The sequence below is a fragment of the Amblyomma maculatum genome, chromosome 8 (assembly GCF_055883805.1).
Source record: "Amblyomma maculatum isolate TAMU_Amacu chromosome 8, ASM5588380v1, whole genome shotgun sequence".
Lineage (NCBI taxonomy): Eukaryota > Metazoa > Arthropoda > Arachnida > Ixodida > Ixodidae > Amblyomma > Amblyomma maculatum.
This window is the reverse complement of record NC_139351.1, coordinates 38,112,941-38,137,302: the sequence shown is the minus strand read 5'-3', so window position 1 is coordinate 38,137,302 and position 24,362 is coordinate 38,112,941. Positions and strand designations below refer to the sequence as shown.

Here is a 24,362-nt window from a genome sequence, read left to right as displayed (position 1 = left end):
CCTCTCTAGTCAACCCACGCTCGCATTTAAAAAAAAAACAGTCCCGTAACCTGGTAGCGTCGAATAAGCAAGAGCATTCAATGAACGGGCGTACCCAGCAAGCCCCATTGACGTAATAGAGGAGGTCTGCACGCGAGGATGTGCCGCCCAAATCGGTCGCGAGCGGTCGCCGTGATTACTTTTAAATATTATTTTTGATTTAATGACTTCAGACAAATCTTTCAAATTTGACTTCAATACCCACAGATGCCACTTCTGTAGATTTCTTGCGTTAGAGTATTACCGCAAGTAGCATTTCAGAAGCCCTTAAACGCTGCGGAGGGAGCATCCAGTATAGCAGCACAAGCGAGGAAACACGAGTTGAGGCCGAGCGTAGAGGTGCCCGCGGACCCACCAAGACCTAGTGCACTGAAAGTGGCACATTGCGCAATGCTTGGTCCGCGAGTGAATTCAAGCCTGTACACTGTTGTCTGGATGCTCCTTAAGCTGGTTGGTACTGGCACATTGAAGAAAGCTTACGTGACGTAAATTCTGGCGAGGCTCAAAGTAAACCCTTATCCATTTAGTTGCAGTCCATGGCCTTCCTCTGAATGCGTCTCTTCGTCTTTTAGTCGGCAATAGTTTGGGAATTCGAGGCGCGTACAAAGTAAAGAAACTGCGAAGGAACATGCAGTTGTCTCATTCACTGTGCATTCCATACCATTTCGTCGTCTTTGCATCGCGGCCCTAGACTAAATTTCGTGGACCTATAACACCGGTTCTTCTTAATGGTCTTTTTTTCTTGAGATAAAGCTGTGCTTGTGACTGGGCCTGGCTTTAACTTCACATTTAGGAGGCCTGGGCTGCTTATAGGAGAAACACGAAAACAACAGGACAGCGTCCCGTTGTGTCTGTGTTCCTTGCTTGCCCTCTTCACGCTGTCCTGAGAATCAACCTCTGCTGTGAACCAACTGGCCTAAAAAAGTGTGCTTATTGGAACGGACTCGGTCAGTGAAGGCAAACAGGAGCGGTTTAGCGCACTTGACTATTCCTGTTCATCATCGCTAGCTGCGTCCGCGTTAACGCAGGTAGCGCAACTTTGTCTAAAAGGAGGCTTTGTAAACGGCTTGCGCAACACAAAAGAGCAGTTGCTGGTTCAACTAGACAACGGAGGTCTGTGAGCACTAAGAACCTTCCTACTCCTCTGTAGGCGGAACACAAGCAACACAAACAATGGGCCCATTATTGGCAGTGCATTGTGGAATGCATTGGTCTTATGTATAGGGGGACGTTATCAACACAGTACCAGTATTGGGCACATGTATCTTGCTGCGTGCGAAGGCCATCGTGTCTTGGCGAGCAGTGTCCGATATTTTGGGCCATTGTACAGCCTACCAAGTTATTCGGCGTGCTACGCCGCTATGCGTGAACTGTCATGACGTCATTTGTAATCATGCCGTGCAATGGTTAGACAGCGCGAAACATGGAGAAGGCGATTATACAAGCCCGCATCATTTCTCACTGAAAAGGCTCGCAAACTGTCGATGATTGTAAGCGCCCGGGTTGCGTTAATAACAAGATATTCACTGTGGTAGTCGCTGGCACTGTTAGAACTGTTTTTACCCGCCTCAGAAATATTAGCCGATGCATACTGAAATTTCCGGCAATTAATATGTAAGTATATGTCGGTAGAAAACGTCGGTTTTCGATTAGAGCTTAGGAGGCCAACAACGTGAAAAAAACTAGGAAGGTATAGGGGGATGTTGGCATATTTGATAGTAAATTGCGGTACTGATGATTGCGAAACTAGCAGTTCAACTTTTTTGTGGCTGCATGGTAATTCATTGGAAGATAGACGCAGAAACCTCATCACAGGGCGGGTCCGGGGGCGTATCGAAAATGTTCGAACGTTAGCTGCAATGCGAAGCAGAGGATTTTTCAACAAGGTGAATATACGGAATCGCCCACGACTTTAAGGTGACCACTGTTCGTGTGATCGCGTACAAGGTGCAGCATGGGAATGCTACCTTTGAGTCTCTTTAGAAACTCTGATTGGGGCGTACAAACGTGAGCGTTAGCCGCATGTGAGCTACTCTCTATAACGCTTCCACACTCGCGAATCTCTCCAAGCGCACACTCCTAACAGCCGGACAAGGCAATGCCGGTACCCATAGCCTTGTTCGGTGGTGGTTTGGACATAACCCCCTTGTGCAGCCGAGATAGACGTCATACAGCACTTTCCCTTGTGCAAAAGCGCAGTTGTACAAAAGCGTCAATGTAGTTGTCACATTTCTGCACACGAAGCAGAGGAATGATCTGAAGTGCACCGTCAAGAATCCCAACCCTCATTATTTCATATACGGGCTAAGGCTAATTGGTCATATACTGTCGGCAGAGTTAAGGGCCGATCACATCCTCGAATGCCATTAATGGACACTGCATGCGGATCGTGCCCATTTCAGGGCGAAGCACCCGCGGCTTTAGGACATGTCGCGCTGCTCCAGGAATGTGAACCGGACTACTTAATTGCAGCGCCAGCTTCCGCACGCTCCCATCCCTGGAGCCGTTGTCCATCGCAGGCGCGCGCCTCTTAATGTCCGTTTCAACCTAATTCGAGTTCGTCGTGACAGCAATGACTAAACCGCAGACGTCAGTGGGGCATGAGCGATGACATCGCCGTTTTTGCCCGTTTCTCCCCCGCAGCGGAAGGTTGAGCGCTACTGGCCCGAGACTTGCAGCAAGTACGGCGACATCATGGTGACGCTGATATCGGAGGAAGTGTTCGTCGACTACACCATCCGCACTTTCAAGGTTCACAAGGTATGTGTCCGCACTTTTCACTGGGCGAGCAACGTCGCTCTTTTCGCTTCGGCGAGAATGCTGTCATGTCTGAATTAACTCAAGTGAGCAAAATGGGCGTCGAGGGCTTAGGTCCGCGCTGGAAAATATTAGCCGTGGTTTAAATATGCTAAAACCGATTAAGGCGTGCGCAGGCACTGTTTGGCACGACCTGACTTGTATAATTCCTTAGCAGGTTAGCGTTGAGAGCATGGCGGAAACAACGTTAACACAGGACGGAGCAAGAACACAGCACAGGCGCTTGACTTTTTGTTTTTTCAATTGACGTTTATTCCAGAAATATATATATATATATATATATATATATATATACCGTAACCCCGCAATGAAAACAAACAGAATGCGCACGTGCTCAGCTCATGACAAGTGATGCTTACGTCTAATTTAGAAATGAACCGGCAACAAAAGTGAACGGGAGTAAGATCAGGGGTGACCGGATGAAAGCAAACAAGAATAAATTATAACAAGGGTAAAGAAAATTTTAACTTGCTACAGGCGCGTCAAGGATAAAACGAAAGTGACGAGGTGAATAGCACGTGTCATTTCAGAAGGAAGAGGAAAGAATGATGCAGTAAACACAAACAAGAACAACAAAAGCAAGGGCAAAGGTACATCGGAGAGACGTCTGAAGAGCATCATGACTGATACCCAAGAAAGGCGATTTCTTTCGGAAGGAGTGTGATAGGAGATGCACTAACGCAGCCGTGATCTTTCTTATTGATGATTAAGGCTTCCGAAATTTTTCGAGCATGCCGGTTGAAATATGCGGGTTTTGTCAAGCAGAGGAAAAATTTGCATCCGGTGCGGTGAATGACTAGGTTAAAACCGGTAGTGGCACTTTGGGAATTAGCGTGCTCTCGCAACCTGACATTAATAGATTTTCCAGTTCGCCCTAAATAGGACCTGTCAGAGGAAATCGGAATTACATACACAGCGTTTTTCTTACACTGGACAAGTGGATTCTGGTGTTATTTCTTGCATTCAATCCGCTCGGTCTATTCCCTATTAACACGTTTGTACAGAGCACCAAGAGTGTTTGGAGCAGAAAAAATTACCTAGACTCCAACCTTAGCGCCTATTTTCTTGACCTTGTGGGACACACCACATCACTCTCACCTCCTATTCAAATCGAATAGAGGCATTCGCAGAAAGAAAATCAATTGGAAGTGGCAACCAGCCGACACACTTTTTGCCTGCCTGCTCTGGCCTGTGTAAAGCACCTGGTGTTCCGTGTTATGCGCAGTCCGGGGCAGCGACCAAGCGCGTGGTGAAGCAGTTCCACTTCACCGCGTGGCCCGACCACGGCGTGCCTGCCCACCCGCTGTCCCTGGTGGAGATGATCGAGATGGCAAAGGCGCACGCGCCCTCCAGCAAGGCGCCTTTGCTGCTGCACTGCAGGTACCCTGTCCCCCTCTTTCGCAGTGTTGGAATGGCTAATATGAACTAGTGAGCTCTGGATGTTTTCCAAATGAAGGTTTGTAGCTGGCCAAGTTTTTAAAATTTCGAAAATGCGACCACTATCGACGCTGGGGGAAAACATTTGGCTGGCTGGGCCGAAGATTCGCACTTTCAAAAATCACGCGCTCTAAAGAACGTACGTTGTGGCATCACTCCTTGGCGCATTACTTAATAAGTGCTGTGCGCTAATACCAACACAGGAAAGTATAGGTGATAGGACAGAAGCCAACTTTAATAGCATTTAAAGGGTTAATGAAGGCGCAAATATCCGCTGATATATCGGGAAGAAATCTCCATGTCAGTGCGTGAACCAATAATGAAGACATATCAACACGTGTCGAGCTTTGATATATTTACATCGGCTTACAAAGATAAATAACAACATAAAACAATATATGGCAAACAGCATTAAAAAGATGTATGACAGGTTAGAATGCATTAACCACATTTTTCGGTTATTAAATGTAGAAGAACCGGGTTAAGTGGAGAAATATGGGAGAGGCCTTCGCCCTGCAGTGGTTATAATCAGAATGATGATGATGATGATGATGATTATGATGAAATTTATAAGTTACGCTTCTTTCTAATGTTCGATCGTCTTTTAAGCGTCCAGCACTTATTAGGTATCGTGTACCAACTAGCTCGTGAGAAAGTTTTACTTGGCGGAAGTGTCCCGTGACCTTCTCTTCTAGACTGGAGCACCGGCGAGCGAGAGAGAGAGAACTTTTATTTGCGCCCCAGCGCAGGTGCGACCAGTAAGTTCACGTGGCTCTTGCAACTTGGATTGATGCACGCATTGCTCAGAGCGTGGGTGTTTCGAAAGCGCACGTATTTTTGCACGGGATAGACAAATGTGATGACATAGCGCCTACGATAATTGCGTTTTCTCAGGCGGTTATATAGTAATGGCCGGTTACAAATCTTTAAATGCAGCCGGACGTCTCACCGAATTACATAAAAAGGTAAATATTGAAAATTGATTACCAGGCTTGTTAGTTAATGTTTTCTCCCACCACCACCAAATCCTAGTTCGGTTGTACCGCAGAAGCCATCTTCATATCTGATACTCGATTAAAGAAAAATGCGGTTGGTTTCGTTATACTCCGTATACTCCGTATATATACTCTTTGCTGTTGGCTTTCGTGTCTGGTTAGGGCGTGGAAAAGCTAGCCGATGGCGTGATGGGGTATACATATTTTTGTAAGGGAGGAAATTATAGCGCAATAAACACAGATAGAGACAAAAAGGACGCAGGAGAGGCGCTGTGTGTCTTTATTCGCGCTATAAATTCCTTTCTTAAACATGTAGAACCATTTAGCCCAAATCAATGTTCTTTTAAAGGTATAAATATCTTCGCTTTTGAGTGCTGGAACGCGTGACATGTTGGTAAGCAGGGAAAAACATATGCTTTGCTCTGCGCACTATGCATAACAAAGGGAATGCGTTCGCGTCTTCGTGGCTATCTTATCCCAAACGTATGTTTTTCTTTTCTTACTGCAACTCCAAAGGCGGAGCTGTTGCGTATCCTTGATATTGTTGAACCCGTCGCTTCCTCGGATCCAGTGACCAACTGGTAACGTACGGGACGAGGTTTTCAATTCTGAATGAAAATGTGCACCCTACTTAAAGGCCAACGCTCTGTTATTGTACAGCGCGTCAAAATTACATGCGCGCCATAGAATTCTGGTCTCGGCTAAACCGCTGGATCCTCACAGCTCAAACAAAAATGACATTTGATCGGCAGTATTATTTGTGTAGTGAACTACGCGAGGATATTACGAAGACGAGGATGAACTAGGCGAGAATATCACGAAGACGAGGATAAGGACGACGAAGTGCCGCTCCTCTGCTCGAGCTCGCTTGTGGAGGCCTAGACTGGCTGTGTTCTTGTGTGGTTCGCTGTGCAACTTCGAGAGGGCTATTATCCCTGTTAAAACACAGTAAAAACCCCCTTTCATTTTATACAAATTTGTATTTGGTGCTTGCTTGGTTCAATCGGAAGTCGGATGTTTGTATCGTTTGAGGCGATTTCGAAGCAAGACAAGCCGCTGCCTCAGCGCTGGCGCCGGGGGCGCCATCTTGGGCTATTTCCAGCAACTCTTTCACAGCAAAAGGAGAGGCAAAGGAAGGTTGGCTGGAAACAGCACAAGATTGCGCCACCGATGCCAGCTTTGGGGCAGCATTTTCTCTAGCTTCGCAGCCGCCGCTGCATGCGATGCGAATATCTCACCTCTTCTAATTTAATCAGGTAAGTACCCAAACCAATTGGATATTCAAAAATACTAACGACAAAATGCCATTTCTACGCGAAATGTGAGCTGCGAGGCTTCAACGATTCAGCTGAGAGAATAATCTGCGGCACGCGTGTGTATTCTGGGTGGACACAGATGCGTGTATTATTGCCGTGCATGTCCGGCTTTGATGAGGACGGCATCCGTGATTATCCGTTTTCAGTGCCGGCGTGGGCCGCACGGGTACCATTGTGCTCTTGGAGGCGGCGTTGGACATGGCGCGCGCCGAGAAGCGCGTCGATATCATGGGCCTCCTCTACAAGCTCCGGCAACAGAGGGTCAACCTGGTAGAAACGGTGGTACGTCTCTATGAAGGTACCGCGTGAGCACGCAAAATAGCCACAAGTGTACCATGTTGGTCTTGCTGTCACGCTTTTCTTAAAGGAGCCTTCAATGCGGTGGGTAGGTGGCTGCAGGGCGAGTACACGCCTGTTTCAGCGTTTATTATTAGATAAAGAGTATTCGTGGAGAAAATGCTTCCGTTTAGGTCACGGCAACTTGCCCTAAATTTAGTACGAGTGCACAAAGAGAATCTCTCACAAGCTTTGTAAGCTCTACTCGCCCTAATCGCCGAGGCAAATTTGTCTTTGTCATGCAACATAAGCTCACTTCGGAATGCTGCCTGTTAAGCTACCGGCCGTATCTTAATGACTACGAGACTGAACTAACAAGCCTGGCAAATCGCTGAAAAAGGGATCTTTAATGTTTTTAAACTAATTCTAGCATGTTCACCGTCATCATCAGCCTTGCAACACTCACCCATTTAACCCTGTACATCCTTCATCTGATGCAGGAAACCTTTCTGATCTTATCTGCCCGTCTACGTTTACCGTCTCTTAGAATCTAATCTGTTGCCATTAGTGACCATTGATTATCTCGCCTTCGGATTTACAGACGTCAGGAGCCAATAACTATTTTCTTCCTACCGCTAAAAATTAATAATTGGAATTTTAGAGGGCTCGAATAGAAAAAGAAACTGTCCATCTTGAAGAGCATCGAGCACCTTGTTTACATTGCGTACAGCAACAGTTTGAAGTAAACGCACATTTCTACTTGGGCGCGAAGAGCCGTAGCATTAATTCGCTTTCTTCATTGAACTACTCTGCTCTCTTCCTGTCCCTCAAGAATTGTTTGGCCGAGTTCAAATCGTCTGCGCGATTTCATGACATTTTTATAGCACTGACGCCATCCATATACATCGTCACTACCTCGGCGCGGCGTGAATATTGTTTTAATATCGACTCTTGAAATACAGAAAGTGTATCAATTGGAGGCTTCCCATTTTTTCCGGTGTATGCTACAATTGTCGGTTTAATGCTGTCGCAGTATTGCGCGGTAATATGTAGACCACACTTTTTATTTTGTGCTAAATGTAGATGGACTTACTTTCCTTTCGATGCCTCTCTTATGCGCTTTTTTTTTAATTTATATTAATGACAATATAATTTTGATGTACGCCCCTCGTAGTCCTTTATCAACCCTCTGCATTGCTTACTAGCAGAGTAGTCAGGTATCAGAGCAGAGCTGACAGGTAACACGTTTTGCTGGGCCTAATCAGTGATTCTTTTCGAGTAACAAGGTAGCGTGTTTCTGAACTGTAAACGGGGCAGCACATGAATTCAGTGGAAAAAAGAAATCTTCGAGAACGGGTAAGAACATAATTAAAAGCCTCGGACATCGTTGCTTCTCTGGTGCAGTCAACTAGATTTCTTTAATGGAGCCAAATGATACTGGCATGGTGTGAAATTGTGATGTCTCAACGCTTGTTTAGCACATTCCTTTGTTCTTTTTTGGTTGTGCAGTACTTTTGTAGCAAGCAATAAAAAATGATGGCCAATTTACATAGTTAACCAAATGCGAAGTATTGCGTAGCACTGCTTATCCTTTTTATACCTTTCCGTCGCTTGCAGTCGCGTAGCCCGTTGTCCTAGAGTTTCTTCCGTACGTTTGTTCTTCTTCGCTTCGGCATCCGTTTCACGACGACGCTCAGTGTCTTGATCAGTTTGCTGAGCCAGCTCGGCACATTTCCTCGTTCTTTGTGCTTCTAGATGCTTGCACCGTTTAGCTTCCTAGTCAGAATCAGTAGACTCACGATCCCGCTGCCTTCGTAACAGTTGTACTTCAGCACGTCGAGCACGGCAACCTGCGCCGCCGCAGTGCAAGTCCACTGCGACGTGAAGCAAACGCACGGTGCAGCCGCGCCCTAAACTTTCCTTTCATCATTTTCAGAAATGAACAAAAATAGGCACAATGTACCCCTTTACAATGCACTGCTCTGTGGCCGAAAGGTCTTGGGTGGGATCATAGGGGGAAAGAAAGAGGGAAACGCGCTTGAAGGTGAGCGCTTGTGAAAGCGCAGAGGTGAGCCAAACTGCTTCACGTCGCGGCGAGCAGCTCGGAGCACAGATCCAGGGATCACCGCGCGTGCCCGTGAACGTCTGCTGTCCGTGAAGGCTGAGGAGTGACTGATGCGAGGGGAAAGATGCCGAAGTTGAGGGCGCGTGAGCGACACACGGCTGCTCACTCCGGATAGTCACAAACCTGTGCATCGTTGCCCAGTGACGGCCGCCGCGCCCGCAACACTGTCTCACTGTCTTACTCTCTCACTGGGTGCATATATGCGGCCGCTCCGCCCCCTCAATGTTAAGTCTCTTGATATAGGCGTCGCCACTTTCCGTTCCTGCTCTTCAAGTTCACGGAGAGACGGATAGAGAGAGGGAGGGGCTTCTGCTGGAGATCGCCTCCTCAATGCTGAGCCGCGCGACGCGCGCATAGCCACCTTCTCTTTCTCCACTTCAAGAGAGAGAGTGAGCGGCTTCGGACAGACCTCGGTGAAATCCGTGATTGCGGCTAGTAGTGCTGCACACTAAAAACGGAAAGTGGTAGCGCGAAGAGACGAGCTTCGCCAGTCGCTACTTTAGACCACGCCATCACTGCCGCTGACCATCTCACGTGTTTAACCACCCGTCGCTCGCACTGTATGTACTTCGCGTATCGTAGTCATCCGCTTCTATCTGTGTGCTGTGGACCAGAACTCAATGCTATCGCAGGGCCCTCTTGAATTGCAGTAAGCTGGCCCAAAATTTTATGTCAGTCGCTACCAGCCACAAATCATTGCTTTCTCAGATATTTATCTGAAACCTGCTTGACTTGGAAACCCTAGACTCAACCAGAAATTGAAATGACGCCCGGAGTGTTTGCACACGTAATGGCCTTTTTGCCTAACCGCGCTCACTTTCCCTTGCGTATCCGCATGAGCCAGTGCGACGGTCGCTTTGGTCTCGCCTCCTCTCCAGGAGCAGTACGAGTTCGTGCACGAGGCGCTGCTAGAGCGGCTGTTCGGCGAGCCGACGCGGCAGCCCCAGGACAAGCTGGCCGCCTACTTCACCCGCATCAAGCTGGAGAAGCCGTCTGGAAAAGGCACCGATCTCGAGCTCCAGTACGAGGTGTGAGCACGTTTAGTCGCTATAATTTACTAATCCCCGTACTCTGTTCAAACGTGTTCTTCTTTACTAAGCATGGCTTCTTCGATGTCCATCTGATTTTTCGATTGGCATCTTGGAGCGAAAGATACCGTGTTGTCTGACTGCGCTCGCAGTCAGATCATTGGTGGCCTGAAGTCATCAGTGGGCGCCATTTCAGTGAGCACAAAATCAAGGATTTTATTCGACCAATTCGCAGGTAAATTCGGTATTGCCTAAGAAATTTCAGAACTGGGCTTGGAGGTCTTTTAATGCAAATGACACACTGCGGAAGGTATTAGGCAAGAACACGCAGAGTGCTTGTCGGGACGGCGTTCAGCGTCTCTTCTATGCGAAACGTGCTTGCTTCGCTGTGGAGCCAGAGGTTCCTAGTTGCTTCCCACATCAGTCCAACCAATCAGAGAGGTCACTTCCGAGTGGGATGAATGTTTACAGCTAGCGCTTATGAACTTGATTAGTACCATGGTATGATTAGCCAAAGGTATGCACGCTGTCAGAGTGAGCAGAATGCCCGGCAGGAGTTTACAGTCTCATCCTTCTTTCCGACGTATCATTGCGCTCTTTTATTTACAGACAACTCAGACGTTGCAGACTGTGAGATACTGACAATAGTTGTACCTAGTCGGCAGTCACCTATTGGGCAGAAACATGAAGGCTAAAGCAAGGTTCAATGACGGCAACATAGTGGGCTGGGAAATTCATTAAAGAACAGTAGGAAAACTTTAACAGATAGGAAGCATGCAGAGTGGGTCAAAGAAATAACTTAAGTTAATCACATTCTAGTAGAAATCAAGAAGAATAAATGGGCGTGGCCAGGACATGTAGCGCGAAGAGAGGATAACCGATGGTCGCTTAGGGTAACAAACTGAATTCCAAGGGAAGGAAAGCGTAGCAGGGGGCGACAGAAAGTTAGGTGGGCGGATGAGGTTAAGAAGTTCGCAGGGGTAAAGTGGATGCAGGCAGCACAGAACCAGGTTAATTGGACAAATATGGGAGAGGCCTTCGCCCTGCAGTGGGTATAGTCAGGCTGGTGATGATCATGATGATGATGATGATGATGATGATGATGATGATGATGATGAAAGAGTGCATCAGTGAAAAAAAGGCAAGCTAATGACACACTGTTCTCGAAACCAGGAAGAAGGAATTTTCATGGGCAGAGAGCGTAAGGCGAAGGACTGATGGTCGCTAAGTGTAACTGAATATACTCCTATAGAAGGCAAGCGTAGCCAAGGCCGGTAGATGTCTGGGGAGCAGAAGAGATCTGGAAGATTGTGCCAGTGAAGTGGAAACAGTCCAACGAATTTAAGAGATTTTGACACTTTTTACCGTGCAGAATTGTGTGGCTCGCCGGGACCGACGCAGGGGTGTCGAGACGGCGTTGCGCGCAAAAGCAATGAACGCTTGTAAGCAATGAACCAATTGTGGACTACGGAAAATTCACGCAAGTTGTTTGCTTTTACTGAATGTCTCGTAGTATAGAGTCCGTAAAACTACTGTCGTCATCAGCCGGACTTCACCCGAAGCAGGGCGAAGACCTCTCCCATATTCCTTCAATTAAATCTATCATATATATTTACTGCATCCACTTCACTTCCTGCAACTTCTCAACCTCATCGCCTACCTAGTTTAATTTAAGGTACAGTGTTGCCCTTTGAAGACATTTCACACGAGCCTCTTTTCTTTTTTTGCACAGAAACTGAAGCAGCTGTCTCCACCCTTCCCTCCCGAAAAGTGCAAGTTTGCGCTCACCAGCGAGAACCGGCTCAAGAACCGCTCCATCGAGATTCTGCCCGGTACGTCCGCCAATACTGGGGCTCTCTATGACGCTCGTTGCGCAAACTGAGCACTTGAGCGATACCTACCAATTCCATGCGTTCGTATTGCAACGCAAGAAGTGTGTGATACACCGGTAAGTGGGTAGAGGGATTTAGGGGGAGAGGAAACTGCTGGGACCAATCATCACAAAACTCGCTCGTCCTGTCTTTGTAGCCTGTTTAAGACGCAAGCGAAGACTAGCGATTTCCGCCGCAGCGATGCAAAAACCTGTTTTGATTGGTCGCGGCGGCTCGAGCGGCGAGGGTGACGCAGTTTGAACACGGCGGTAATTTTTCGCTCTGTCGCTGTCCCTCGCCGCTTAGTTCGCTCAATCGCTTGCGTGTGAACCGGCCTTATGGGCCCGCCAGCAGCTTCTGCGTTTGCGGGGAAGGAGAAAACAACATTTTTCTCTTTGTTCCTTCCTTCACTGAATGGTCCGGATGTTCTCACGCTGTAAGGAATGCAGGAGTAGCTTTCCTTATGGACCTTCTCTTTGGCGGCTGGCAGCGGTCTCCTGGTAGGCAACACTGTATTCTGGCTGGTGTTATATTGTTGGGTAAACATTAAGGCAAGAGCTAAGGGTTCAGTTTTAGAGCATGATAAAGGCGTCGCATACGGGAAGTCCGACGTTTCAATTTTCGGTATTCTCAGCGAAAAAGGAGGAGTTGCCTAACATGGCCGGCAGAGGGCAGGTGGTGGCATGACCGAGAATGGTTGGGCGGACGCTTTTGTGACGTCCTCAGAACACATGACACGACCAATTTGGCAGAAGCTTCCAACTGGGGTACCTCTTCTGAGATGAAAATCGAACCCTCCGGGACAGTTGGATTCCTATATCTAAGCATACTATTCTTATGCCACACGGGCTCGCCCGGCTTGGTTAAAGCAGGGCTCAGCATCTGTGTCAGGTGACCTTTCACATAAAAGTGCAACTTACGACTTGATGATAATTCATTTCAATTTATGAACTTTGGGAAATAAGACTGAGGACATGTCTGGCTAATGTTTACAAGTCAGTCTGTACCAAAACAGTAGAGGCTCGAATTCGGCGACCACTCATTAAGCGAGCTATGGTGTGAATGTGCCGGGCGAAATATCGGCACGGAATGCTGCAGACTGAGTCAGACGTGCATCGTCGACGGGGAAAACCGAAATCTCGTAACGAATTTGCACCCCCCATATTTATGCCCTCTGTGATATTTGTTACTATAAGACAGCAACATCAGCAGCTACGAGCAAATTAAATATGATGCGGGGGGGGGGGGGGGGGGGGGGGGAACTTTGGCACAATGCAAGAAGGGACCTGCTTTTTATTAATAGTGCACTCTCCAGTATCCTTCTAACATTTGTTTCACGGCCGGGTGACGAGCGTGTTGTGTGTGAAAGTGGTGAAAGTGTCCAACTTTTGGTCAGCCGATAAGACACCACCGGCGTTCGGACACTGCGAGGAAACCGCGTCTATGCACAGGCGGGGCTATTCCCGAAGAAGCAGTGACCCGTAAAGCATAACGAATTTGCAATTTCAAGTTCAGGGTATCCGCAACAGGTCTCACCTACCTGAGACTGAACGAAATTCGACACAGACGCTTTTGACTGCATGCTTACGCGTGAGAAGGCATTACATTTTTATTGTGTTACGTTGCGAAATTTTGAGTCATGCTACATTGTGCAATGACTAAGAATCGGGATTATGCACAATTTTTGCACCAGCTCTACACCTTGCATTGCGTTACTTTGTAAAGTGCTGAGTCATATTTTATGAAGAGGGCAAGCTGTCGGGCTAGTTGGTTTTCCATAGTTTTAGCAGCGCGTAGCCGGACAAGGACGAAGACGCATCTGCGTCTTACGTGTTCCTCCGTCTTCGTCCTTGTTCGGCTACGCGCTGCTAAAACTATGTCATATTATGGCCGATCAATCAGTGTCCGGCCATGTCATCGGCTATCGTCTGCCATAAATACGCTCGTGAGGAGGACAATTATTTCCACTGCCCAGTTTAACATTGGCGACTTAGGCATAAAGCCCCGCTTTAGCCAAAGTAATGGCTTAATTGAGGACCACCATGTAGAGGTAGAGAATGGAAAATGGTAAGCGTAACTTTAGCGACAGAAGGAAGCATCCTGAGGGGGTCAGGGAGTAAACATGGATTAACGACATTCTAGCAGCAATTAGGAAGAAGCAATTGGTATTGGCAGAGTTCGTAATTCGGAGGCAAGATAACCTTGAAAGAGCGCAAACACACACTAAAGACAAGAGACGAGGCACAAGCGCCGTTCGACTTGTGTCTCGTCTCTTGTCTTTAGTGGTCGTGTGTGTTTGCGCTCTTTCAAAGCTTTCCAAAAATGTACCAACTCGCCCAAAAAGAAGTGTTAAGCAAGATAACCGATTGTCTCTAAGGCTAGATTCCAAGGGAAGGCAAGCGTATCAGGGGGCGACATAAAGTTAGGTGGGCGGATGAGGTTGAGACTTCTGCGGTGGTTTGGAATACGTATTTTACACAAAAATTTTTAATAAAGAAAGAGATCGAGCTGGTTGCTGTTTAGGGTTTAACGTCCAGAAGCACCTCAGGTTCGTGGCGGATGCCGTAGTGAAAGGCTCTGAAAATTCCAGCTCCAAGTGGTCGAAATTTGTACTTGGGGTTTTTTAACATGCACAAAAACTGAAAGCAGACCGCGCACCACACAATAAACGAACCGCGGACAGCAGCAGACGACCAAAATGCCCTGTCTGCTCACACAGGTCTCGTTCGCGGATGCCGGGATTGCCCGCGCTCGAATAGACCGTCGTCTGCGCCGCCATCTATTGCAGAGGGTCATTCTCTTTCACCCCCTTGTCACGGCGTTTGAGAAGTGATTTTTCGAACAGCTTTCTCTAGGTTGCACACCTTCGATAAGCGTTATTAGTAAGCAAATTCAGTGAATATCGCAGCATATTACGCTACAATAGAAGCATGCGGGATTCTGCGGAGAAACACCCAGCGGATAACGTGCTTGTCGGTGGTATATTCGGCTTCACAGCACCGTGCTCCACAGTACGTATATTTAGCGGCGTTTTAAAAATAGATTGCTTTCGGAATGCAACTTTGTCCACGTGACCGATGAAGACAGAATCCAAAGACGAAGACACAGGTACAGTCACAGTCCACAAAAAACAGAAACCGAAACACGACGAAACCGAAACTAGAACTGAATAGATACAACACATGATATTACAATATGTGCCCCGTGAAATTAGAAATCTGCTTTGAAAACACTCGATTTCACATATTCCTATGGGCGCTAAGCTTACTTTTCACCGCCAGTCTGTAGCGGCATCGCGATCGCCACTTTTGTTTGTAAACGCGGTGTTGGTCTATCGGCTCCGGGCACACCGTTATACGTGCAATGATTGACGCTTCGTTCAGCGTCACTGATGGACACTTCTGCACCCAGAGTGGTAAAGCACCCCATAAGAATACTTGTACATAAATGCCTTAGAATCTCGTTTTTTTTTTTCCTACTTTGCCCCACAAGTACCATACCGGCCCTGGCATGCAGAAAAATCTCATTTACAAGGCGCTGTATTTTTAAATCAGTGCAATATCCGCATGGGAGTCACCCGGCGGCCGATAGTGGACGCGAGCGCAATACATAGAGATTCAATCGAAGTTTTCCGAACAATTGTTTCATTGTTCACTCATGTGGACAGCCGTCCGTTCACAGTTAGCACATGCTTAAAAAAATGAGAAGTACGCAATGATATTTAGAATCTATATTTATAAGACGGCACAAAGAGTGTATGTCGCGAATCTGGGCATTCCTCTGGCGCTCTGCCAGCTGATGTTTCTCCGAATCGCAGAAGCTCCTCCAGAAATCCAATATGCTGTTGTGTGCCTTCCACTGCTTCATAGTGTGGTCGTTGAAGATAGGCAGCCTAGATGCTCGACGCAAAAGGCAGCTCTCAAACGGCATGACAAAGAAACAAAATAAACAGCTCTCCTTTGCAGATGATAGCGTAGACAATACTCGGCCGTTGTGGTGGCTTGCACCGCGCACACAACGGCTCAGATGTCACCCTGGCGTCTTCCGCCATCTGCGCGCGAGCAACGTCAGCGGCCGGGATATCGTCTGCGCCGTCGTCGGGAACGGTGCGCAATTTGTTTTCGTTCGTTTCTCATGCCGTTTGAGAGGTGTATTACGCTTAGTGAATCTAGGCTGCCCAGTTTCAACGACCGCATACTATGAATCAGTGAAGGGCACCTAACAGCATATTGGACTCCTGTGAAAGCTTTCGCGATTCGGAGAACACCAACTCACAAGGCACCATTCAAGGGCTTGTCTGGCTTCACAGCAGGCAGCACTTATCGTGCTGTTTTAAATATATAGCTTCTAAATGACAGTGCATATTTTGCCACAGTCCTTTTTGAAGTGCACTGCAACGGTGAACGAATGGCTGCCTACATGGTGAAACGAAAAATTGTCCAGAGCGACCCCCATGCGCACGTGTCATGATGGTATCAAAATACATCGCATTCGACATGAGGTTTTATAATTTTGCAATATGTTTTAGGGTGTAGCAGGCTTTTCTTCATCAAAGGCCAACATCGTACTGACAATGTGCAATCATAAAACTGCGTTTATGACTTCTGTTTATATTCCTATGGGGCGCATTTCCACTCTCGACGCCGAAGGCGCCACTAGTAGCGCGCACGTCGCCCTGGCGTTAGTTGTGCTCGGAGCCTATCGACACAGGTCAAAGGATTACTTAACAAAACTGGCAAAGCGCAGCTACACGGATAAGCAACAGCAACGGGTGTCGCGGACGGGAGCCGTGAACTCTGTCGCTCCACATCCTTAAAAACGGAATAAGTGTCCTTCAGAACATTTTTTTCTTCATGTGATATAAGCCCTGTTTACATGGACCCGGCAGTGGAGGGTCGAGTTGGGGAGTTGAGTTGAGAAAACTCCACTTTACCTAATTTACTTGAACCCGACTTGACGAGCGCAGAACCGGAGCGGAGACGATGGAAGGATGGATGGAATATAGGAGCGTCCCCTTTGGAACGGGGTGGTAGCAGTAGCTCTCATGCTCATTTTTCTCCCTATGTCCTGTATTTGTTTTAGTTAACTATACCATCATTCTTTTTATTGAATTTTTGTTTCTACATTATTAACATTATGCCAATTTTTTGCTTTTAAGCCACCAACCTTGCAGTCGTTTTTTGCTAGCTTCCACCGCCGGTTTATTCATCCGGCCACTGGTATCTCCTCTAAACCCCCAGAGCTTCAGGAAGCGTGACTGCGCCTGCATCGACTTCCGGATGGATACCATTACATTCGAGTATAATATGGTCAATTGTTTCACTGGAGTTACCACATACAGCACATGCGTCTTCTTCATTATTGAATTTTTTTTTTTTGTAGCTGCATGTTCTAAGGCACCCTGATCTAGCTTCAAAAAGTAGGGCACTGCCTCTTGAGTTATCAAAGAAAGCTTCTTTCCTGATCTGCCTTTTCCACTTTCGGTATATTTCCACACTCTGTTTCTTTTCCATCGAATTAATCCAATTTTTACCTTCTGTGTTTTTCACCTGTTGCTTAACGCTCTTTGTTTCTTCGTCCTTGTGACCGGCATACTTACTGGTTAGTTTCTTAGTTCTTTTCCTCCATTGTGAGTCAACGCTGTTTAGGTATAGGCACTTAAATACTTTAGCTGCCCATCTGTTACTGTCCAATTTCCTCAGGCGTTCCTCATATAATATTTTACTCTGAGCTTCCCGTACTTCGAAAAATGCCCAGCCCATATCTCCCTGTACTGCCTCATTTGTGGTTTGCCGTGGGCCCCTAGTGCTAATCGCCCGACGGATCTCTGATTTATTTCTAATGTCGACTGTACCTCTGATTTTAAGCACAAAACCGCATTTCCGAAAGTAAGCCCGGGCACCATAATTCCTTCCCAAATACCCCTTAAAACCTTATACCAGTTGTATTCCCCACAATGCCCTCTGCTTCATTATCCCGGCATTTCTTTGTCCTTTGGCATTACGGCAATTACGGCGGCATCGCCTTGCGCCGAGGCGATGAACTAGCAGACGGCACCCAATTCCGGTTTTTTCCTTGAGCATATCTAGCGTTTTCCGTACTGTACTCCTCTCACACTGTGTCCCGACTCAACCCGACAGCGTTTACATGCTTCCTGCAGCAGAGCCGAGTCCAGTCAACCCACCCCCTGCGCGGGAGTTGAGTGGACTCGAGTCGTCGTCTTCTCGATCCGACTCGACGAAATTTAAATGAACCCGGCAACCGGTTTTCGACCCGGTAACTTAACTCAACCCACTCCTGTCGGGTCCATGTAAACGCCGCTTATACTGTTTCGCGTAGTTGTGGTCTGGTCGTCCAGTTTGAAACTATAAGCAAACTAAGCCAGCTTTTCCCTCTCCAATACCTCGAATGTTTCCAAAGTTCAACTATGGCCGCCCCTTCTACTTCTGAAGATGAGTGACTCTATCCTACACCTCATTAGAGGTCCCTTTACCTGCATTTGTGCAACGAGTGTAAATGCGGCTGATTTGAAGCACTTGATTTCTGCAATCCATAGCTGCACGACAAAAAAAATGCTCTCAATCACAGGGCACTCAAAACTCGGAATGCTAACGGGCAAAGGACCTCATGGATTGACCCCGAAGGCAGTTTTAATCCACCCTCAGTACAAAAAGAAACCATGGAACGGCTTCATCTCTTAAGCACCTCTCCTGTTTTTCCGAGAATGTGCACCGGAGTATTATAGTTACAGGCGGTCCACTGAGTGTAACACGTCACTTCTTTCTCGCCGCGGCAGTGTTCTGTGACAGCCTGCACCCACGTGGCTCGTATACCGATTGTCCCGTCTGTTCTCTTCCAGACGACGACGGGCGACCAATTCTGGGAGCGGGCGCCTCGTCGGTGTACATCAATGCCGTCTACACAAATGTAAGTCAGCAGCTCAGAGAAAACGATGTCCTAGAGCGCCACTAGCGCGCTGTACCGGAAGTTTAGCGTGCTTGCGAGACAGGTAATGGCAAGTATTCGTTTAAATGTTTGGTTGAGGAACCTTCGCCCAAAAAAGCGACAAACTTTCTTGCTGCGATGAGACTGTTGCAAGAACCACTGCACCCATAGCCTTGCGCAATGTAATAATTTCCAGGGTCCTATAGGCGGTTCTTCAGTGTTGTTTAGGAGTTTCTTACCGGTTAGAAAGCATATATGCGGACTGAGCTCTCGGCAGAACAAGACGTGGACGGCCTTCATTGCGCGATGTGTGAGAAACTAGCACCTCTTTTCAGAAGTCACATGAGGACTGCTGCAGTACAGAAGGCTACGTGTAACTCTGTAGGTGCTATCTCTATCCGAAGTTCGTCCCTCCCCTGCGCCAGCCCAAGGAAGCACAGCTTACATGTTTCCCAGCACTGTGCATGTTGTGACGCAGTGCAGTTGCCATCGTTTTTCTGATGTGAAAGTGCTTAGCACATGGCGCAATGAAGTGTGTGCAGGCACGTATTCTTCGAATGATATCTCTCCACCAGATAGCGCTCTGTTCTGTCGTCATGTCTCTTTCTTTCTTCGACTTTTTGCGCGTTTATTCATTTTCGCTGATATCTCTTTGACAGCCATATGCACACTTCGAAAATGTAATCAGTCTTTAACAGACATTTGACGCGGCATTAGTCGCAATGAATACAAGCATAATAGACAAGCTCGTGTGCGCTCTAAGGATAGTGTAGCTACTCGAAAGCGTAGCTACACCGTAGCACTCTGCATTCTGTCAGGTAAAGTAAAACGCATAACGCCCATACACTTTTAACGCGGAAGCACTAGGGGAAATACCACCTTCAGAAAATCCGCCGTCAGTTTTTGCGGCGTTGGCGCCCCTAGCGGCAGCAGAGAGGGTGACTCGCTCAGTTCTCAATACGTCAGCAATAAGTGCGCAGTATGTACGCAAGTGCACGCCGCCGCCGCCGCTCCAGTCCGGACGTGTTCCTGGCCAGTCCTTTTTAAGTGTGCGGAACCGCTTCCCAGTAGTGTCCTGTCAAACCGACCCGCCACGCATCGCCCAGTGATACAAAGCTCGCTAGCCGCTACCGATTAACTTTTACCATTGCCTACTGCCGCTAATTCCCGTGCTTAGCGAAATTCTGTTTCGTAATGGTGGTTTAACAGCGCAAAACAGACACAGACGAAGCTGTAAGTTCAGCGCTTGTTCGTGTGTCTTGTTTCTTTCTTAGTCGGTGTCTGTTTTGCGCTGTTAAACCGTCATTATGAAGCCACGTACACCAACTAGCCCAGTCTGCAGTTCTTCGAAAGTTCGTTCCTGACGAGCGTCGATTAAACACGTTTGGCCCATAATTGGCAAACAAAAGGCAGCTGCGGCTTGGTTAAAGAAGTAGAGACAAAATTATTGTATATGTATATTTTTTTATAATTGCGTTTAAGGTTACGTTACGCGAGCCATTTCGTGGAATTCACCACAGCCATCTAAATGTTCAGAATGGGAGTGCACTAATGATTACACTACACTAGAACGAAAGTACAGCAGGCAACACGAAGCGCCGAATAACCGCCCTTATGGCACAACATCCCGCCTCACATTCAGGGGCTGCTAGGTCTGATTTCAGGCTTGGCCAGGTTTTCGGCGAGTATAACATCTCCCAGGGCAGCACGCACCAATGACCCAATGTATTGGGACTGTGTAGACGCCCCAGAGGTCCCAACACACTCCCTTTAATGGCCCCATGGTATGTGCTACCTGGGCCGGTTCGCTGTTTTGTGTCGAAGTGCTTAGGAAAACTAGCTGTGTTTTAACTTGTGGTTAAATCTGGAGTAACGCGAGAGCAATCTCCATGGCTACGCTTAGGTTCGGCTTGAAAGTAAAGACATGGCTTTTGCATATTAGTTTACTCTATGGTTTCAGCTTTATTTATGCCATAGGAGAAGAACTCCCTTTGCCTCTCGTCGTTGACCATTCTCATCCGGGTGCAGAAGACTTCCAGTGGTATGTGTTGTATTTGGGGCTCGCGTGACTCATCCCACCCCTCACGTCAGTTGTTAGATTTGGGTCGCGGCCCCATCGGTAGCGTTGGCCTGGCGGCTCCGTGGCTCGGCGGACGGCGTCAACGGTCCCAGCAAAGACGAGGCGTCGACCAACAAAACAACGTTTAATACAACATCATGAAGGAACGGGCAGAGAAACAGACCCGGAGAGAATACTGACATGCTCACACAGCTGGTGTCTGGCGTCGTCACTGCGACGTCATCCAAGTAGACTGTCGCAGCGGAGTCTGCCGCTGATTTTTATACGCTTGTCAGTTCAGAGGGCGTGTCTGAACAAGAAGAGATAACTTAATCGTCGGTGGCGCGACAGAACTCTCTTCCACCTCCTGCAGACGGGCGAGAGCGACGCTCTCTCTCTCTCTCTCTCTTTAGAGCGCCGGGCATGGCCAGCGTTTGCACACACACGCACGCACACACATTCGGCACGTGGGGGCGAACGCACGGAGACACGCTCGCGGGAGGAAGTGGAGGAAGCTTTGGGCGGCCGGCCGGACGGAGCTGAAATGGCCGAAACGCTCGCTGCTTTGCCTGTTGCTTCGCTGTGGCCGCGTCAGCTGTCGCACTTGTCAGTGGCTAAACGTAACATATGACATTGTCTCTACGTTGAACTCGGGGGCACACCGCCGTCACAAACTTCGAACAAACCTTCTGTCCTAGCAACTCGCTGTTGTTGTTTGCTTCTACCAACTGCCGAGTTATTTGTCTTCTTCCTCTTTTTCTTCTTTTCCCTCTTCTTCCTTTTCTTCTTTTCTTCTTCTTCTTTTTTTCCTTCTTTCTCTTCTTTTTCTTTTTGTTTATTTTCTTCTTTTTCGTTCTCTTTTTCTCCTTTCTTCCTCTTCTTTTCCCTCTTTTTCATGTTCATGTTGCACGGTGCCACGCCGACGGCTTGAAAACCTACCGCTTTGTAGCTTTCGCTGCAAAACAATCATCATCATTTATTGAACCCTCAAGGACCCTTTTCAAAATATTACATATGGGTGAGGAGACGACGTACATAAAACAATACATGAGCAAAGCCAAATATTTTGTAACAACAACAAAAATATCTAGTACAATGTATATATAAACATACAATGAGAGAAATGAGGACAACGAATGCAATCAATAAATCAAAAATTGCAATCGAGGAGAGCAAGGGAACTGCAAACGATTGTCTCAAATGCATAAAACTAAGGATGAGAAATAAAACTTTGACAAATTTAATGTTCAAAGCCAGACAGTATCTTCTAATAAAGCGCAGTGTTTTAGAGCTTTCGCCGAACAGTTTAATGATATTGTAACTCCTGAAGAAGATGAAGGTTACAGCACAAGTGAAGGAAAACGACGTTGGAAAAGACCCTCGTGCCCGACGCACTGCCGTTGACCAGCTGAGCTCCCTGCCCTATCGTCCTGCTGTTAAGCGCTCCGACGTCTTAACCCCGTCGTAACAAATTGGTGGTCAGGAGCTGGGTACGACTACCCATAAGACGGATGCTCAACCGCTGGAGCTTTATCGGAGCCGTTGCCTCGCTGGTTTCCCACCCTTTTCAACAAGAATGCAGCAGGCTACCGAGCAGCCCCGAACATTAACACGGGACCATCTACCCCCGTCTGGCGCCGTGCCACCGACCACCACGAATGCGACGCTACCGTTTCGCGAGCCTCGTTCCTTTGCCGGTCAAGCAGGGGAAGATGTTGATGACTGGCTCACTCATTATGAACGTGTGAGCCGCTATAACCGTTGGGATTCGTTGGCTAAACTAGCGAATGTTGTCTTCTTCTTGACGCAAACCGCCTTGCTGTGGTATGAGAACCACGAGGACTGCCTGACAACTTGGGAAAGTTTTGTCGAAGCAATCAAGGAATGTTTCGGCGACCTAGCTGCAAAAAAGAGACAGGCCGAGCAGACACTTGCTCAGAGGGCCAAGGCAGCAGGAGAAACTTGCACCGCCTACATCGAGGCCATACTCAAGTTGTGCAAAACCGTCAACAGCAGGATGACTGAGGACAATTAAGTAGGCCATCTGATCAAGGGCATTGTGGAAGACTTCTACCACTTCCTCCTTGCCAAGGACAACTTCAGTTCGGTCTCTGACGTTATCCAACACTGCCGAACATTCGAGACCTAAAGACTCGTCGCATTACACCGAAATGTGGATGGCTCGCAAATGTCACTACATTGGCTAGTATTGAACAGTCGCCATCTCAAAGCCTCCTGTGCGCCATCCGTGAAATTGCTCGAGATTAGATGTCACGACGTGCGCAGCTTGCCCGGCCTAATGGTTTCGGTGGTGACGTATATGTTCTGCCAACCTATGGGGGAGAATGCCCGCCGATGTCCGCGAATGTCACCGACATCGCCTGCCGCAAAGGCCTGTACACGCCGTGACCAAGACCCGAATAGAATTACTAACAATTCTCTTACCATTAGCGCAGAGATCCCCGCCTTTACTCCAGTCGTACATCGCGCAGATCGCCGGACAGCTACATCGTCCCGCAACCACCATCTAGATATTGGTCACGGCCTACCATGCAGGAGCCAGCTGAACGCCGCTACAAAGTAGGCCATCTGCTCAAGGGCATTGCGGAAGACGTGTGCCACTTCTTCATTGCCAAGGACAACTTGAGTTAGGTCTCTGACCTTATCCGACACTGCCGAACATTCGAGACCCTAAAGACTCGCCGCATTACACCGAAATTTGGACGACTCGCAAATGTGACTACAGTGGCTAGTATTGAACAGTCGCCATCTCAAAGCCTCCTGTGCGCCATCCGTGAAATTGCTCGAGATTAGATGTCAGGACGTGCATGAGCAGCTTGCCCGGCCCAATGGCTTCGGTGATGACGTATATGCTCTTCCGACCTATGTGGGAGCATGCCCGCCGATGTCCGCGAATGTCACCGACTTCGCCCGCCGCGAAGACCTTTACACTCCGTGACCAAGACCCGAAGAGAGTTAACAACAATTCTCTAACCATCAGCGCAGAGATCCTCGACCTTACTTTAGTCGTACATCGCGCTGATCGCCGGACAGCTACATCGTCTCGGAACCACCATCTAGATATTCGTCGCGGGCTACCATGCAGGAACCAGCTGACACGCCACTTTTTTATCGACGTCTTCCGGTGTGCTACCGGTGTGGTGTCGCGGGTCACATTTCCCGCTACTGCCATCGGCGCGCATCGTTCAGGAATCCCCGACAGCATCGAACCGACGTGCCGTCCAGCCCTACATCGACACCTGTCGGCCAGATCATCCTCCCCGGAGGGGCCGTTTGCAAACCAAAGGGTTCCGCAGCCATTCTTCAGTGTCTAGCAGTACCGTGACACCGCTCCGTCATTTCGTGTGCGCCGTTCCCCGTCACCACGGCGCTAATATCCGCCACCCTTAAGAAAACTAGCCAGCGCGGCTGGTGGAGGTGAGGTCGCTAGACA

The 24,362-nt window shown here is 48.0% G+C and overlaps 1 protein-coding gene across 1 annotated transcript in view; it reads left to right on the top strand.

The window, feature by feature from the left end:
- Positions 1-24,362, top strand: part of LOC146181010 (receptor-type tyrosine-protein phosphatase kappa-like) — a 188,749-nt gene that overhangs the window by 121,258 nt on the left and 43,129 nt on the right. The window contains exons 8-13 of the mRNA XM_084576230.1: positions 2,683-2,799; positions 4,082-4,236; positions 6,751-6,886; positions 9,884-10,033; positions 11,766-11,865; positions 18,764-18,831. Of these exons, the coding sequence (XP_084432356.1) occupies positions 2,683-2,799; positions 4,082-4,236; positions 6,751-6,886; positions 9,884-10,033; positions 11,766-11,865; positions 18,764-18,831 (726 nt within the window). The remainder of the gene's footprint in view (positions 1-2,682; positions 2,800-4,081; positions 4,237-6,750; positions 6,887-9,883; positions 10,034-11,765; positions 11,866-18,763; positions 18,832-24,362) is intronic.